This window comes from Alexandromys fortis, unplaced genomic scaffold, assembly GCF_014885135.2.
Source record: "Alexandromys fortis isolate MF-2015 unplaced genomic scaffold, M_Fortis_MF-2015_v1.1 scaffold_88, whole genome shotgun sequence".
In the NCBI taxonomy this organism is placed as follows: domain Eukaryota; kingdom Metazoa; phylum Chordata; class Mammalia; order Rodentia; family Cricetidae; genus Alexandromys; species Alexandromys fortis.
In genome coordinates, this window is record NW_026067961.1 from 979562 (window position 1) to 995170 (window position 15609).

Consider the following 15609-nt stretch of genomic DNA (forward strand, 5'->3'; position numbering starts at 1 on the left):
ATACCAACGTGTTGTGGAGATTAACTCAGGGCCTGTACTACGCAGCAAGCATGTTTCTGGTTATCTTCCCAGCCCTCATGTCTTTCTTCTTTTTTAAGACTGAGCTACCAGTGAACAGAAAAAGAAATGTCCCCTAAATGTTTCTAGAATCTAGAGTAAATCCATTCCCTTCTCTGTGAGGTCAGTGCCTTAGACTCCCTCAGGAAACACAAGGATTTCTCAATGATCCCCACTGGATTTAGCAGAAGTTTCTGTGACCACACCTGTGGAACTCTGCCTCAGTTTCTCTGTTGACCCTACCAGCCTGCCAGTGACCAGAGTGCCTCATTGTTTTTTTTTTTTTTCTGCAGCAATACATAGTTCTAAGTTGTCAGACAAGAAATTGGGGTAGAAGGACCATTTTACCAAACAAGGTCTTCTGTCTCCGCCTCTAAATTTTGGGTGTAATTAAGCCATCGGGAAAGCAGAAATGAATTGCCAAGACTTATGCAACAAGATGGGGGGGGTTCTTTTCCTTAAAATCACTGCTGAATGGACCTGTGAATCTTCTGAACTGAGAGGAGAATCCTCACCCACGCAGCTCCGTTCACGTGGTGAAATGTCTTTCTTCCAAAAAGATTTTTAAAAGCCTTGATTTTTGTTCCCCCCAACACACACACCTCCCACCCCGATATTAAATAACCCACTCTCCATTTTCCTAATAACTGATCAAACATTTGTGAGCTAATTACTTTCCACACATAATAGTCTGACATCAAATATTTGACTTTCCTAATCTCTGCTGTCAAGATCCCTCCTTTACCACCCCAACAGCTACCCCCCCCAACACACACCCTAGTTAAACTCAGAATTGCACAGAAAGAAAATGCAAACGCGTCCCTCACTCAGATAATTATCATAAAAAAATCTTTTATCCCAGCCCGGGCTAAATGCAGCCAGCCCCTTATCGCCACAGGAATTTGGAGTAGACTCTTGAGCGCTTTAGAGCTGGAGTTGTAGATTGGGATGCGGGTGCCGTGTAATTGTGAACCCCTCAGTCTCAAAGCCATTAGGCAGGGATTTATTTTGCTGTAACATTCCTGTTCAGCCGAGAAAGTTGATGATGGAACTGGAGCTAGACAAGGGAGGTGCGGGGTTGACGGGCAGGTGCCACTGCAGTATAATTCGGTGGAAGGTTGATCTACCGCAGCCCAAGACCCCCACCACATTTAGATAGAGTTTCTTTCCAGTTTCTCTCCTGTGCTTTTGTGGCGGAGGGGGTCTGGAGGTCTGGTGATGAGGGAGAAATGGAACCCTTGGTTTGGGTAGGAATCGGCATGGCTCCCCTGTACAGATACACCAGCTACAGAGTTGGAGCCCTGGATGGGTTTGCCAACTCAGCATCCTCACAGATGGCCAGAAGGACGGCTGGTACAGTCCACTCTTAGTCAGGTGACCTTATAATGCTTTGATTAGTGGATGGAGGAGGCAGACTTCTCTTTCTCTCTTTCCTGAGAAGCACTTGCTCCGTGGAGAAAAGAAATCGTTTGCATTCAAACACTCACTTCATTTAGAAAGCCCCCTGGCAATCCACTTCGCCTCTCTGCGATGTGGCCCATTGTGTGGTGTGCGCAGGAGAGACCCGGGCCGTGATAGGCTATAATAGACATAATACCAGTATAACCTGCCCTTTCAACACTTCCTTAGATGGAATTTTGTGTTCTGGGAAAATAAAAGTGGTGTGCGGTGTGCCCCAGGTGTGTGCCCAAGGCCGGCCCTCCCTGCCCAGAAGAATCTAAGAGGCTCTTCTGACCCACTCACCCAGGCAGAGGCATGTCCCATCCCGAACTCTGTCCTTCTGCAGAAACAAGCTGAAGTCCAGAAGACACATGGGGCAGAGAAGAAGGGTAATGCTGCCACCAAGGTCATTTCCATCCCCTCCAGGGTGACTTCTAAGTAAGAATCAAGCTGAATTTCTTATTAAATCCCTACATTTAAGATTTTAAGCCCAAGGCCTGATGTGGTGGCACATGACTTTAATTCAACCTTCTTGGGGGCAAGGCAGGTGGATTTCTGTGAGTTCAAGGCCAGTATGATCTACATAGAGAATTCCAAGCCATCCAGGGCTACATAATGAGACCCTGCCTTTAAAAAAATAATTTAATTTAAAAATAAAATCATTTTAAGCCCAAATTTCAAATCAGAAGTAGACATTTTGGCCAGCCAGTGGTGTGGCCAATGATCTCGTGTTCCTCCTAAACTACAATGACTTCTCCTTTTTCAGTCTAGAAAGAGTGTGGTAACAATGAGCATTTCTTATTCCCGACTTTCTATGATCTGCATGTATCCATCCCCTCCAGCCCTCAGCAGCAGCTCTGTAGAACCACGGGGGACACGGGGAACTCCGTGATAGCATGTGCCTAGTGTGCCCAGACTCCAAAGACTCACACCGGGGTTGGTGTGAAGGGTGACGGAAATGCCTCCAGATGCTAATAGTGTCTGACTTCTGTTGGCCTCCATCCTCTGTGGGAAGTCAGGGCCCTGCTACCTTGCATCTCATGCCCAAATAGTGAACAGTGCCCGTCACAGCTGATCAGTGACAGAGGAGGGATACAGGGCATCCCCCTGGGTGGAGGGTCTCGGCATGCTGCTTGCCCCAAAGAGTGCCCAGTGAGTCTCCACATAGACATCCACGATATTCACAGCTCGCTGCTCTGATAAGAGCCCCTCTTTGGATTGTAGTTCATTCCTTCTGTAGACATGGAAGGTCATTGCTCTTTGTGTGAATCACCTGTGCCTGCCTCCTCCCCGCCCTATCCTGTGAGTCATGTGGTCCCACTCTGGCACCTAAGGGGAATTCAGGGCCTTCCCTGGAGATGTTATGGGTAGAGACCTCCAAGCCAAGGCAAGAATACAATCCTTGTTTCCCAGCACACACAGCAGGGCACAGCACAGCACACACAACACAGCAGAGCACAGCATGGCAGGGCTACATATAGGAAAGAACTCCACTGACTCAAAGGACCCACAGCACCTTTCTTCCATGGTCTCATTTTCCTCCCAAAAGAGGCTTCTATGTTGCTGAGGTAAGCCAGTGGGGCCAGGATTCTGGACTCTGGAAATCAGTAGTGCCTGCCAGTCAGCCCTAAACACACACGTGTCCATTCCCTGGCACCCAGGCACTTCCCCTTTCTCAGATATGACTAGCTGAGTGCACTGGGGTCATAGTGAGCATCATTGCATGGGCTTGGCTGTGCATTTGACACCCAGCCCTGCAGAGTCCCACCTTGGATTCCTGGTGCCCACTGTTAGGAGTACCAGGTACAGCCCAGGACAGATACTTGAATATCATCACCTCTACACTTCCACTCAGCAGAGCTTCTGGGTAGCAGGAGAGGGTCCCTGTTTAGAACTGCATGCTGTTCAGGGCATGGAGATAGATGCTAACCATCTCCTGTAGGCTCAGAAACAGTCTGTGGCTATGGTAGTCTCTCTGGTGAGAGCTGGGGCCAGGAGCAACACTGCCTCTGGCCTGATCTAAGTCCCTGCTTACTGCTGGATACCAGGCCAGCCCTCACAAGCACCCAATACACCTCCCTACACATTTACACATGCACACAGATGCAAACATACCCTCACATGCAGCATTCATAGACACAGATACACACATTAGCATACAGATGCAAACCCCTAACATGTGACCACTTACGTACAAACACATACATACTTATTCACAACTGTACACAATGACACAAATCCACACACGTATACACAAACACCTTACGTAATCATCCATGTCCAGAGATGTATAGAACACATATACCCATGCACACATAACACAGAAAAATACATACAAAGTCACATGAAGATCTTCATGAATACCTACATGTTCATTTATACAGACACACATAAATACATGTGTATTCAAATGTGAAAATACGCTGACACATCACGCATGTAGCTATGTACATAATCATGTACCCATACTCCCATACTTATACATAGGTACACATATGTGCATGGGCCCATTCACCAAAGTCTAGGTGCAGACGCCCAGGCATGCACCCGCATCCACATGTGGCTTCGCAAACATGGGTACCGATGGGATGGGACACTCACACAGACACAGTTGCTTTAGCATACGTATCCGCATGCAACTTCAGAGAGCACACAGACTGCACATGTTCATGCCCACATGTGCACATAAGCCCTCTTTGTGCAAGATCTGAGAGCAGGTGTTCTCTCTCCGGGCCTGGGTGAAAGCTGAAAGGCTAACAGCGGCAGGAAGGCGGGGCAGGGCGCAGAGACCCGCCCCAGTTACAGCTCCGGGCTAATTGTTTGGTTTGGCACTGTGCTCGGGATGCTGCCTCATAAACTTAATAATAGCTGCCCCCCTTTAATTTGTTTGACCTTGACGACAATAATTTATTATATGCGATGGAGTTCTGCCTGCTTTTTTTCTCCTAATTCATAAACAAAGCACTTGGCCTGGCTTCCTTCTCCACTCCGAGGCAGGGTCTTCTTGAATCCACAGTGACCGCTAGGGATGCAGGGAGGAGCCTGAAATTGCTCAGTGTTTCCACGATGCTGAGATGAGGTCCTCCAGCATGGTCTGGTCTGTCCTGTGACCTCTGCGTCCCTGGGCAGCCAGGACAAGGGCTGGAAGGAAGCTGGGTAGGAGCAGCCAGGGTGGGATGGAAGCCCCGGGGCAATGGGTGCCTGGCTCTCCCGCTCACCTCCTCGCCCTTTGTCTTGCAGAGGACCCCACTTTCCGCTGCGAGGAGTGCGATGAACTCTTCCAGTGCAAGCTGGACCTGAGGCGCCACAAGAAGTACGCCTGCAGCTCTGCGGGGGCCCCGCTCTACGAGGGCCTCGGGGAGGACCTCAAGCCCGAGGGCCTCGGCCGGGGCAGCGATGGGCAAGCTCATGAGTGCAAGGACTGCGAGCGGATGTTCCCCAACAAATACAGGTGCCGTCCCACCCCACCTCCCACTCCCTCCAGCTGGCGGCCCCTTGGTCTCCAGCCCACCTCCCTGTCAGTCTTGGACACTAGGGCTAGGAGACCAAGGCCTCCTACCTGCTGCCTCGCTGCACTGGGAACAGAGTAGGTGCACGTGGCTGGATGGAAGCTGCAGGTATTTTCTCACTGTAAAGGGCCTGGCCCCAGCAGGAGGACCCACTGGGCCTGGTCTGCAGGCCACTGGCACCATGGCCCTACACACAGCCTGAACTCTCTATTTTCACAGACCAGCATGGTCTTGCCACCACCTGACCCCAGTGATACTTTTGCAATAAGGCCCCAACCTGGGAGGTGCAGGGTGCAGCATAGAAGGGTTATAGAACAACCTTGTTCTGTGGACATACATGCCCTTCTCAGTGGACCCACTAAAGGATCATACATGGCCCTCATTCATGAGAAAATCCCCCTCAGATGGCAGCCACCTGCCAGGGAGAGACTGCAGAGCCATGGGCAAAGAGAGCTTCAAGCCCAGCTGAGTGACAGCCAGACACAGGCAGCTGGAGCAGGCCCAATCTGCCCTGAAGCCAGACCAATGTGGGGACCCAGGCACAGAAGCCTTGGGGACCTATATAAACCCCTGGGACAAAAGAGCATCCTAGGTTCTGGGTAGGGGAAGCCAGGACCACTGGCCCCAGTGCTCCGAGGCGTGGAAGAGTCTGAGAACTTTTCCAGCCTCAGAGGCCCTGCCTTTGAAGAGTTTGCTCAGGACAACCTTGCAAAGTCAGAGCAAAACCCCATCAGGCCGCTAACAGGCCCTATGATTACTAGGACTTTGCCACCAATCCCATCATGGACTCCCTGGGGACAGCAGACCCTCCACCCTGAGCAGATGACTGAGAAAAAGCGTGTGGGTAAATCCCGCCTGAGCGCGTCGCAGAGAACAGGGCTGAGAGGAGGGTCCGTGTTTTCTTTACATAAACACATAAATCACAATTAACAACAGCGAAAAGATACAATCTCTGGGAGCTAGAGGAGCAGGCGTTTCTGCTCTAAACGGATGGCTGGGCCCCGTAATTAACAGGCCGTGATATATTACTGCTTTGCTCATGAAGATTAACGGTCATCCTGGGGACAGGAGAGGCAGAGTCCCCAGGGAGGAGGGGATTAGGGGTTGCTAGTGCAGCCAAGAGGAGCCGGCCCCTAGAGCAGCTGTTCTCACTGCTGTGGTACTTCTCATCCACGACCCACTCCACCACTGCCCACCCCTCCTTGATTGGTATTTGGTCAGCCAGCAAGGGCTGACTTAAATTTCATGGCCTCCCTCTTACTCTGGGACTTATGACAGTGTTGGTACCCTGAACACTTTCTCTTAGGCTCAAGCTTTGTTGGTTTTGTTTGTTTTATCCTTCAAGATATGGGCTGGCTGTGTGGTACAGGCTGGCTTTGAGCTCGAAAGTCTCCTGCCTCAGCCTCCTGGATGCTGGGATTATAGTTCCAACCACAGCATCAGACACAGACTTAGCCCTTAACATTGGGATCATCTGACAAGGATCGCCTAGGCTTCCACCCTGCCCCTGGCTGGCTGGGGGGACAGGGCAGCTTTGAGTCAAGGTGGCTCGGGCACTGACTTCTTCCTCTAAGATGGGTAGGCTGTCTGCCCTTATTCCCAGTGACCTCAAAAAGAGGAAGAGTATGGACCTGCGGTCAGCATGCGCTCTGGTTCCCCTGCAGCATGCAGGGGCCACACACAGGAGAGCAAACCATATGGGATAGGGGACCTCCTCGTCCAGACAAATGGACCCTAGAGTGATCCCCATCCTCTGTACACAGCTTGGAGCAACACATGATTGTCCACACGGAGGAGCGTGAGTACAAATGCGACCAGTGTCCCAAGGCCTTCAACTGGAAGTCCAACCTCATCCGCCACCAGATGTCTCACGACAGTGGCAAGCGTTTCGAATGTGAAAACTGCGTCAAGGTACCGGCACCCGCCCCGTAGAGCATGCACTCACCTGTAGGCTCTCCTTCTACCCCACTGTGGAAAACTCCTGAGAGACTGAGAGATATAGCGTAGTGGATCAGATGCCCTGAGCTCATCAGGTCCTTCCGCATTACTGAGAAGGGCAGAAAGTCTCAGAGATTATGTCATCAAGCAGCCCTGCAAAAAAACAGAGCCAAGACCAGAGCTGAGTCTTCTCAGGGGCAGCCCTGTGCCCCCTGCCAGTGTGCAATGCCGAGGGTGGCAGGGGCGAAGCCCCCAGACCCAAGACCATCCGGTTAGTGCTCTGGAAAATACTGAGTATTTTTGGAGTCTCTGAGTCACAGTATTCTGAGGCCACTGGCAGGGAAATCGAGGCCAGGAAAGGTTCCGCATCCCACTAAGGTCCCTCTAGTAATCACTGCTACAGCGAGACCTGTATCAACCATCTCAACGCAGGGGTGACAAGGGAGAGTGGCAGGGCCCAGCCCGCAGACCCATAGGCTTACAGTGGCATGCATGCGCCAACAGCATCTGTTCCCCTAGGTGTTCACGGATCCCAGCAACCTCCAGCGTCACATCCGCTCACAGCACGTTGGTGCCCGTGCCCACGCCTGCCCCGACTGCGGCAAGACCTTTGCCACATCCTCTGGCCTCAAACAGCACAAACATATCCACAGCACGGTGAAGCCATTCATATGTGAGTTGCCCAGCCTGCCCCTGCCAGGTCCCCGCTGAGGACCCCCCTCTACCCAGCCTGTCCCCACCAGGTCCCCGCCATCTACCCAGAAGCCTCTATAGCTGGTCCTAGTTGGATACAAGGCATGTGATACCATGCCACTACCTTGCTGGCTCTCCTCCATGTTTATAGACACACCCTTCTCCCCTTCCGACGTCCCACATCTTCCCACACCTCCAGATTTCCTTGCAGTAGCTGGAGGGACATAGTAGGCGAAGCTGACTCTAATGATGGAGATTTCTGGAAAAGGGGCCAGTTGCCCTCCCTCCCTGTGTTCCCACCCTCACTGAGCCCCAGCTGGACCTCTGAGTATGACTGTCCCCAATGACATATTCTGGGCACCATGTCTCCTAGGGGGGGTCTGAATGTGACCATTTCTAGATGGCATGCCCTGAGCATGGTGCTTCCTAAGGACCTCCTGGCATCCGTGGCCCTTTCTCCCTTTGTCTTTGGTCTGGCCCGTCTCTGCAACCTTGCTTTGGCCAAGGGTAATCAACTAAAAAGAAATGTCCAGAAGTGGACAGGCAGGACTTATGAGCATGCTATGCAATCCGAATGACACACCTGTGCAAGATAAGTGTGATGTGTGTGGTGATGGATCACTGTGTGCATCCTCCAGACCATGGTGTGTGCGGAGGGTGGAGGAAGCTCGGGAGTCTAGTAATGTGGCCCTTCCGAAGAAGAGTCCCCAGTAACCAGGCACTGGCTACATATAAGCAAACTCTACGTCTGCCTGCCAAGTGACACCTGGGTGTGCAAACAATGTCTAGAAGCCCGCAAATCCTCACCTCACTGAGCGCAGAGACCAGGATAGCATCTTTTTCATCAGGGAGCTCAGATGTGGATATGGGGGGCGGGGGTGGCAAAATGAAAGGGGGGGAGAAGAAAGTGTCTGGGCCACAGAAACATTCTTAGGATACTTTTCAAAAGAAAATCTTTGAAGGAATTGTGTGCATGTGTAAGAGTGTACAGTATGAGCTAGTAAGTTGGCACTATTACCCCTCCCCGGGTGCATGTGTGTGTGTGTGTGTGTGTGTGTATGTGCGCGCGCGCGTGCACGCATGCACGCATGCATGCTTGCCTGTGCTCTTATGCATCTACACACATATCCCAGAAGGAAAGGGATTCATCAGATTCCCTTGGCAGATTCATCAGCTCTGCTTCTCATACCCAACACAATGTGACAGTCAGCACTCTCCCCATTCCGGAAGCTGCCACCTTCTTTGGGTGGCTCTGGCTGCCTGGCAGCCATTCTCCATGTCTGGGACCTGCCCTTCCTGGGACTGCCCAGGGATCTACAACCCATCTGCCACAGAGTCCTCTTCCCCGGTTGTAGTAACAGGTAGGAACCAAGGGTCCTTCTGTCCCAGGAGGGTCCTGAGTAATGGCAGGAGGTTGTATGTAGGTATCACCAGGATCCTTGGGGACCCAGGAACATAGCAAGGGTGCTGATTGTCTAGTCTGTCCAGGTAACCTGAGCTTGAGATCTGCCTTGTGGTTCCCTGTGGGAGACCAGGAATGAGGTGAGGCTATTTATAGACCATCTAAATGTGGTACCTCTCCCAGAACAGTATCCCAAAAAGGGAAGATTTGATTAAATGAACCAAAGTTTGACTCCTTTCAGCCAGAAAAATGTCCTGCCATGATGACCAGGAAGGCGGGGCAGCTAATATAAATAGATACTGTGATTAAAGTATGTGATAGTCTCAGAGAAAAGACGTCTCAGCTAAAGTGGCAACTCGAGATTTGTAGAAAGGCTACAATCGCTGTTTCGCTGTTTCCCCCATGCTGCAGAAAGCAGACTGTCCTGTGGGGAGAGTCACAGGGTGTGTGTGTACGTGTGCATGTGTGTGTGTGTGCGTGTGCGTGGGTGTGTGTGTGTGCGCGCGCATGTGTGTGCGTGTCCCTGACAGTGGGAGGAGAGAGAGGATTATAAGGGTTTGAGTGTGTGGAGGGATGTGCAACATACACACAGTGTGTGTGTATGTGTGTGTGCATGTGTGTGCGTGTCCCTGACAGTGGGAGGCAAGAGTGTGTGGAGGGATGTGCACCATACACACATACCTTCTTTATGGTAGAAAAGGAGAAAGACTGGTGAATATTCCAGTTCCCAGGCTTCAGGAAGGTAGCTCTGTGGTCTTCTGAGCCTCTAGGCTAGACTGAGGTTCCGCTGGTATTACCCTGTCCTGTAAGAGACCTGATGGTGTCTGTCAGCTAGAGCAGACCCTGCTGCACCCCCAAACTGAGAGACCCTTACTAGGAGGCTTTCCAAGTTTGAAAGCATGGGCCCAGCCCTTCCCCTGAAGGTCACAGACAAAGCTTCACTCCATTTTTGGCTAACCCCAAAACTGGATAAGCCCTGCTCCCCAACCCAGACCCTAACTCTAGGACTCCTGAGAACTGCTGGGGCATCCCTTCCTGAGATGCTGGTGGCAGGAACTGGAACAGAGATGGGGACAGAAAGAAAGTGGCATTTTAGACTAGGAAGAGGGGGCTGCTCCCTTGTAGAAACAGACAACCAAGGTCACTACCTTGAGGCAGGTCACGTGGATGTTCTGAGCTAGCCACCTCCTAGTCCAATGAGACTAGGTGTTGTGTGTCCTTGCTCTACCCTCACACAAACCTGGGCCACAGACGGGCTTCCCAGTGGCTTCCAAAGATCACAGTGTAGGAATTAGCTATACTTCAGGGTGAGAATCAGCCGCCAATAAACATGCCACGCTTCCTACCACAGAAGGCTAAGACACCATGGTCCCCCGTGCCAGGACCCCAGGGAAAAGGCGTGGTGATCTTTGCCAGCCCCCAGCCTGCGTCTGTACCTGGGAGTCACGGGGATCTCACACCGAGTCTCTACTTGCCTCCTGTGGGTGTTTCAGGTGAGGTCTGCCACAAGTCCTACACGCAGTTCTCCAACCTGTGCCGGCACAAGCGGATGCACGCGGACTGCCGGACTCAGATCAAGTGCAAGGACTGTGGGCAGATGTTCAGCACCACCTCCTCCCTCAACAAGCACCGGCGCTTCTGCGAGGGCAAGAACCATTACACGCCGGGCAGCATCTTCACCCCAGGCCTGCCCTTGACCCCCAGCCCCATGATGGACAAGACAAAACCCTCCCCCACCCTCAACCATGGGGGGCTAGGCTTCAGTGAGTACTTCCCCTCCAGACCTCATCCTGGGAGCCTACCCTTCTCAGCGGCCCCTCCAGCCTTCCCCACGCTCACTCCGGGATTCCCAGGCATCTTTCCTCCATCCTTGTACCCACGACCGCCTCTGCTACCTCCCACGCCACTGCTCAAGAGCCCCCTGAACCACGCGCAGGACGCCAAGCTCCCCAGCCCGCTGGGAAACCCAGCCCTGCCTCTTGTCTCTGCGGTCAGCAACAGCAGCCAGGGTGCCACGGCGGCCACGGGGCCAGAGGAGAAATTTGACGGCCAGTTGGAAGATGCGTACGTCGAGAAGGTCAAAGCCAGGAGCCCTGACATGTCGGACGGCAGCGACTTTGAGGACATCAACACCACGACGGGGACAGACCTGGACACCACCACGGGCACAGGCTCAGACCTGGACAGTGACGTGGACAGTGACCGAGACAAGGGCAAGGACAAGGCCAAGTCATCTGAAAGCAAACCTGAGTTTGGGGGTGGATCAGTGCCCTCTGGGGCCATGAACAGTGTGGCCGAGGTGCCGGCCTTCTACTCCCAACACTCCTTCTTCCCGCCACCCGAGGAGCAACTGCTGACGGCCTCGGGAGCCGCCGGCGACTCCATCAAGGCCATTGCATCCATCGCTGAGAAGTACTTCGGGCCTGGCTTCATGAGCATGCAGGAGAAGAAACTAGGCTCGCTGCCCTACCACTCTGTGTTCCCCTTCCAGTTTCTGCCCAACTTCCCCCACTCTCTCTACCCCTTCACGGACCGAGCCCTCGCCCATAACTTGCTGGTCAAGGCTGAGCCAAAGTCACCCCGGGATGCCCTCAAGGTGGGCGGCCCCAGTGCAGAGTGCCCCTTTGACCTCACCACCAAACCAAAAGAGGCCAAGCCTGCCCTGCTCACACCTAAGGTCCCCCTGGTCCCCTCATCCGGTGAGGAGCAGCCGTTAGACTTGAGCATCGGCAGCAGGGCCCGGGCGAGCCAGAATGGAGGCAGCCGTGAACCACGGAAGAACCACGTCTACGGTGAACGGAAGCCAGGGGTTGGCGAGGGGCTGGCTAAGGTCTGCCCAGCACAGCTGCCCCAGCAGCCATCCCTGCACTATGCCAAGCCCTCGCCCTTCTTCATGGATCCCATCTACAGGTATTAACATGGCCTGCCCTCACTCTCTCTCCCCAGGGGCCCACATCCATGGAGTTATTAGGTGGGGACTCTGTTTATCACCCTTTCTCTCTCAGCCTCCTAACTCGTGCATTCGTTGGCATCAGGGAGGAGCTTCAGTCCATGAGTGTCCCAATGTTCCCTCAGGGGTAGCATCTTCTACCTTTTTTTAAATATTTATTTATTTATTTATTATGTATACAATATTCTGTCTGTGTGCATGCCTGCATGCCAGAAGAGGGCACCAGACCCCCATTACAGATGGTTGTGAGCTACCATGTGGTTGCTGGGAATTGAACTCAGGACCTTTGGAAGAACAGGCAGTGCTCTTAACCTCTGAGCCATCTCTCCAGCCCCAGCATCTTCTACCTTGAGCCTCTCCGTTAGACCCATCTCCCATCAACTGTCTTTATGGAAACTAACCTCCACTTCCCATGAGGGTCAGCACACCCTGCTCTACCTCTGAGAACTTGCTCCGTCTCTCTGCAGCTTTGCTCTCCTGAGACTGCCCTGTGGCCCCATACTGCCCTAGAGCCATACTAGGGGGGCCTCTGGGTTGCTGGTCTTGGTAGGGCAGAATTCTTGCCTGTCTGATACTGGTTCCAATGAAGGGCAAGTTTGAATCCACTCCCTGACTTATGGAAAGGCATTGAGCTTCCCGAAGAAGCAGGTGGGCTTGCAGAGGAGGGCCAGGCCCCATGTTTGGAGCCCTAACCCTGCCAGCATGTCACCGACTCTGCCGGGTGAGGGAGTCACAGGGAGTAAGAAGTGGGTGATCCTAGGAAGGGGGTCATACATTTGACATTGACCCTGCTTTGTCAGGCATGTCTGTGCAGATGTGTGAGCACGCATCAAGAGATATTCAGGGAACAGGCCTGTGTGCCTGTTGTCTCCTCGGGGCTAGCCATGGCGTGAGGACTGGGGATGGACCCACAGCTCTAAGAGAGGCAAGCAGGTGATAAAGCTGTGGGAAAATCCCAAGGGAAGCACACTGAACAGCTGCTACCCAGGGGACATGGCCACCTAGGCCTACAGGTATCTGTCTACCAGGCCCCTGGCTGCACCTTCCCCGCCCGGCCATGCTTCTGTTTTCTGGCAGATCCTGGCTTCATAATCCCAGGAAACAAGAAAGATATCCATCAGGTGTTTCTTAGAAAATGTGCCTCCCACAGCTCTCATGAGGAAGTGCTGAGGCTCCAGAGAGGAAAGAGAGGAGGAAGTACTAGTCAGAACTTTACTAAGGCAGGAAGCAAAAGGCACCAACTGCCCCATGGGCTCACTCAAAACATAAGCAGGTACTTAGAAGACAAACAGAGCCTCTGGCTAGACCCCACGGCTGGGGGAACTTTGTGTGAACCCCCTCCCAGCCTTTCCTACTGCCCCCTGCCCGACCCATCTACCAAACTGATCAGACCCTCACACATTTTCTGTAAGCTGTAAGGAATCCATGGTCAGCCTGAGAGAAGAGAATCATGGGAACTGACCACAGGAGCCCAGAGTCTCCCTTAATATCCTCATGTGGTCTCTACTCGTAACGTCAGGAAGCTAGGCTGAGTGCTGGTCCTTCGGACCAAGACTGTGGCCACTGGCGAGACAGGAGCCTCTGCAGACGGATGAGCTCAGGGGAAGCAACAGCAATGTTTTTGCACTGTGCAGGTCCTCTGTAAAATGGGTCCTGAGTGGGGGACAAACATGTGTTTTCAGAATCCCCACTAGGCGAAGGCACAGGAGACTAGGACAGAGTGCAGCCAGACCGTAAGGAGGGTCCTGAGCTGCCCCGCTGCTGCCACAATGCTAGGCTCGTCATCAAGGCCCTCCTTTCTCTGCCAGCATCACCATCCCGAGATGACTGAAAGGCTGTGTCTGTCGTGAGAGACCCCTCCCCACGGCAGGCAGGCCTTAGTTACCTGAGTGAAGCCCCAGGCTGACAGCTCTTGTCAAGTGTCTTGGTATTTATTTCTACCCCTTCTTAAAGCCCTTCCTATGGCCACCCCAGTTCTTGATTTCCTCACTGTCTCCTCTGGGGACCTACAGCTGCAATGCCCACGTCTCCTGCTGCTGTTCCCCGGAGGGCAGGGAAGCAAAGGCTCCAGCTGACAGAAGGGGTAAAATGAGGCCAGGCCAGGCCTCAGGTGGGATGCAAGAGAGCAACTTAGGAACAGCTCGTGCTGGTGTCTTTGGGGGGCAAGAGGGTCCGCGGGTTTAGACAAAACACCTCAGGGATTTCTACACCACCAATGCCTGAGATAGGAGTGCAGCCTTTGCAATGCGGAGTAACTTGTGGGTGTGCTGGAGACCCCGAGGGCAGCACCACACAGGTATGACCAGCCAGTGGACAGGAGGCTGGTGCAGGTGGAGCCTTCAGATAACGTCTATACTGCAGCACAAAACGTTCTGTAAACAGTCGGAGAGGATTCAGGAGAGCTCAGAGAAGATGGGGAGAGTGTGAAGGAACCACTGAGTGGGTGGGTCCTAGGACAACTGGGAACTGGGGGTGTCTGTGCAGTGGGCAGTTGTGCCTTGTCCCCACTGCCCTCAAGGCCCATTGGAATTCATGTAGGGGCCAGCTGGGCAGCCCTGTGGCCACCTCCACAGCAACCTCATGATCAACGCGGCACAGGCATGTTACGGAGGACCAAGTGGCTCGGTGGGGTGGGGTATGTAACCCTCTGTGTTGCTGTCCAGCAGGGTAGAAAAGCGGAAGGTGACGGACCCTGTGGGAGTCCTGAAAGAGAAGTACCTGCGGCCGTCCCCACTACTGTTCCACCCCCAGGTAACAACCACAGTGGGCATCTGAGATGGGTGTCCTTAGACTCCACAAGAACAAGCTCTGGACCTGGGGGCGGGGTTCTGGTTCCCCGGAAGTAGAGGAGCCTTTCTTTAGATCCTGTAGATCACTGTGGAGATGGAGAACATAGGGGAGTTGCTGTTCTCATAGAGAAGCCCTCGGGGGTTTGTCTAGGGGCCTCTTGCCCATGCTTGGAGCCCCATGCTTGGGAGAGCCCCAGGCCCTAGGAATGTAACTGATTCGGGATGCCAAAAGGACCACAGTGTCAGACATAAGGAAACCCTGGGGCTGGTATTCCTGAGCTGGGTGATACGTTAGCCTGCTTCAATGCAAGGACCAGATAAAAGAAAGAGGCAGGGGCAAGACTGAGCAGAAGGGAGAGGAGCAGAGGGAACACAGAGGAAGCCAGACATTCACAAGCAGCCCCATGGAACCTTGGAACGCCCCGCATTCAGGAAGTGGAGCATAGACCCCTCCAGCCTACAAATGTCCCTGCCTGTGCCCCCGGGCCACATGCTCCCCCACCTCCCAAGGGCACAGTCCAAGGGAAAGTCCTCCAAGTGTCCTGTCCTGTCGTCATCGCAAGAGGTCTGGCCCCTCCTATGGGCTGCAGGACTTAGCCCTTATGCCTCCCTCGCCACCAGCGAATCTTAACCCTGCTTAGAGCATTGTTCTGCCCTGAGCTTCCCGCCTTGGGTAAGCCCCAGTCTGTGAAACCTGCACACTGGCTGAGTTCACAGCTAAACTTAGAGCTCCCATTGTTCCATCGGGCCTCAGAGTTTGGTTAATAGCTTCCCCCAATTTTCCCAGGGCCGACTGGAAAAAGTCGAGAAGCCAGCCAGGCGCGTCCGGTG

General features: G+C 53.3%; 1 protein-coding gene across 5 annotated transcripts in view; it reads left to right on the plus strand.

The window, feature by feature from the left end:
- Positions 1 to 15609, plus strand: part of Prdm16 (PR/SET domain 16) — a 313539-nt gene that overhangs the window by 279047 nt on the left and 18883 nt on the right. For 3 of the 5 annotated variants that reach the window (XM_050153399.1, XM_050153401.1, XM_050153403.1), the window contains exons 6-10: positions 4738 to 4948; positions 6770 to 6917; positions 7464 to 7617; positions 10533 to 11949; positions 14653 to 14740. In XM_050153399.1, the coding sequence (XP_050009356.1) occupies positions 4738 to 4948; positions 6770 to 6917; positions 7464 to 7617; positions 10533 to 11949; positions 14653 to 14740 (2018 nt within the window). The remainder of the gene's footprint in view (positions 1 to 4737; positions 4949 to 6769; positions 6918 to 7463; positions 7618 to 10532; positions 11950 to 14652; positions 14741 to 15609) is intronic. The other 2 variants (XM_050153400.1, XM_050153402.1) reach the window with 1 other exon arrangement.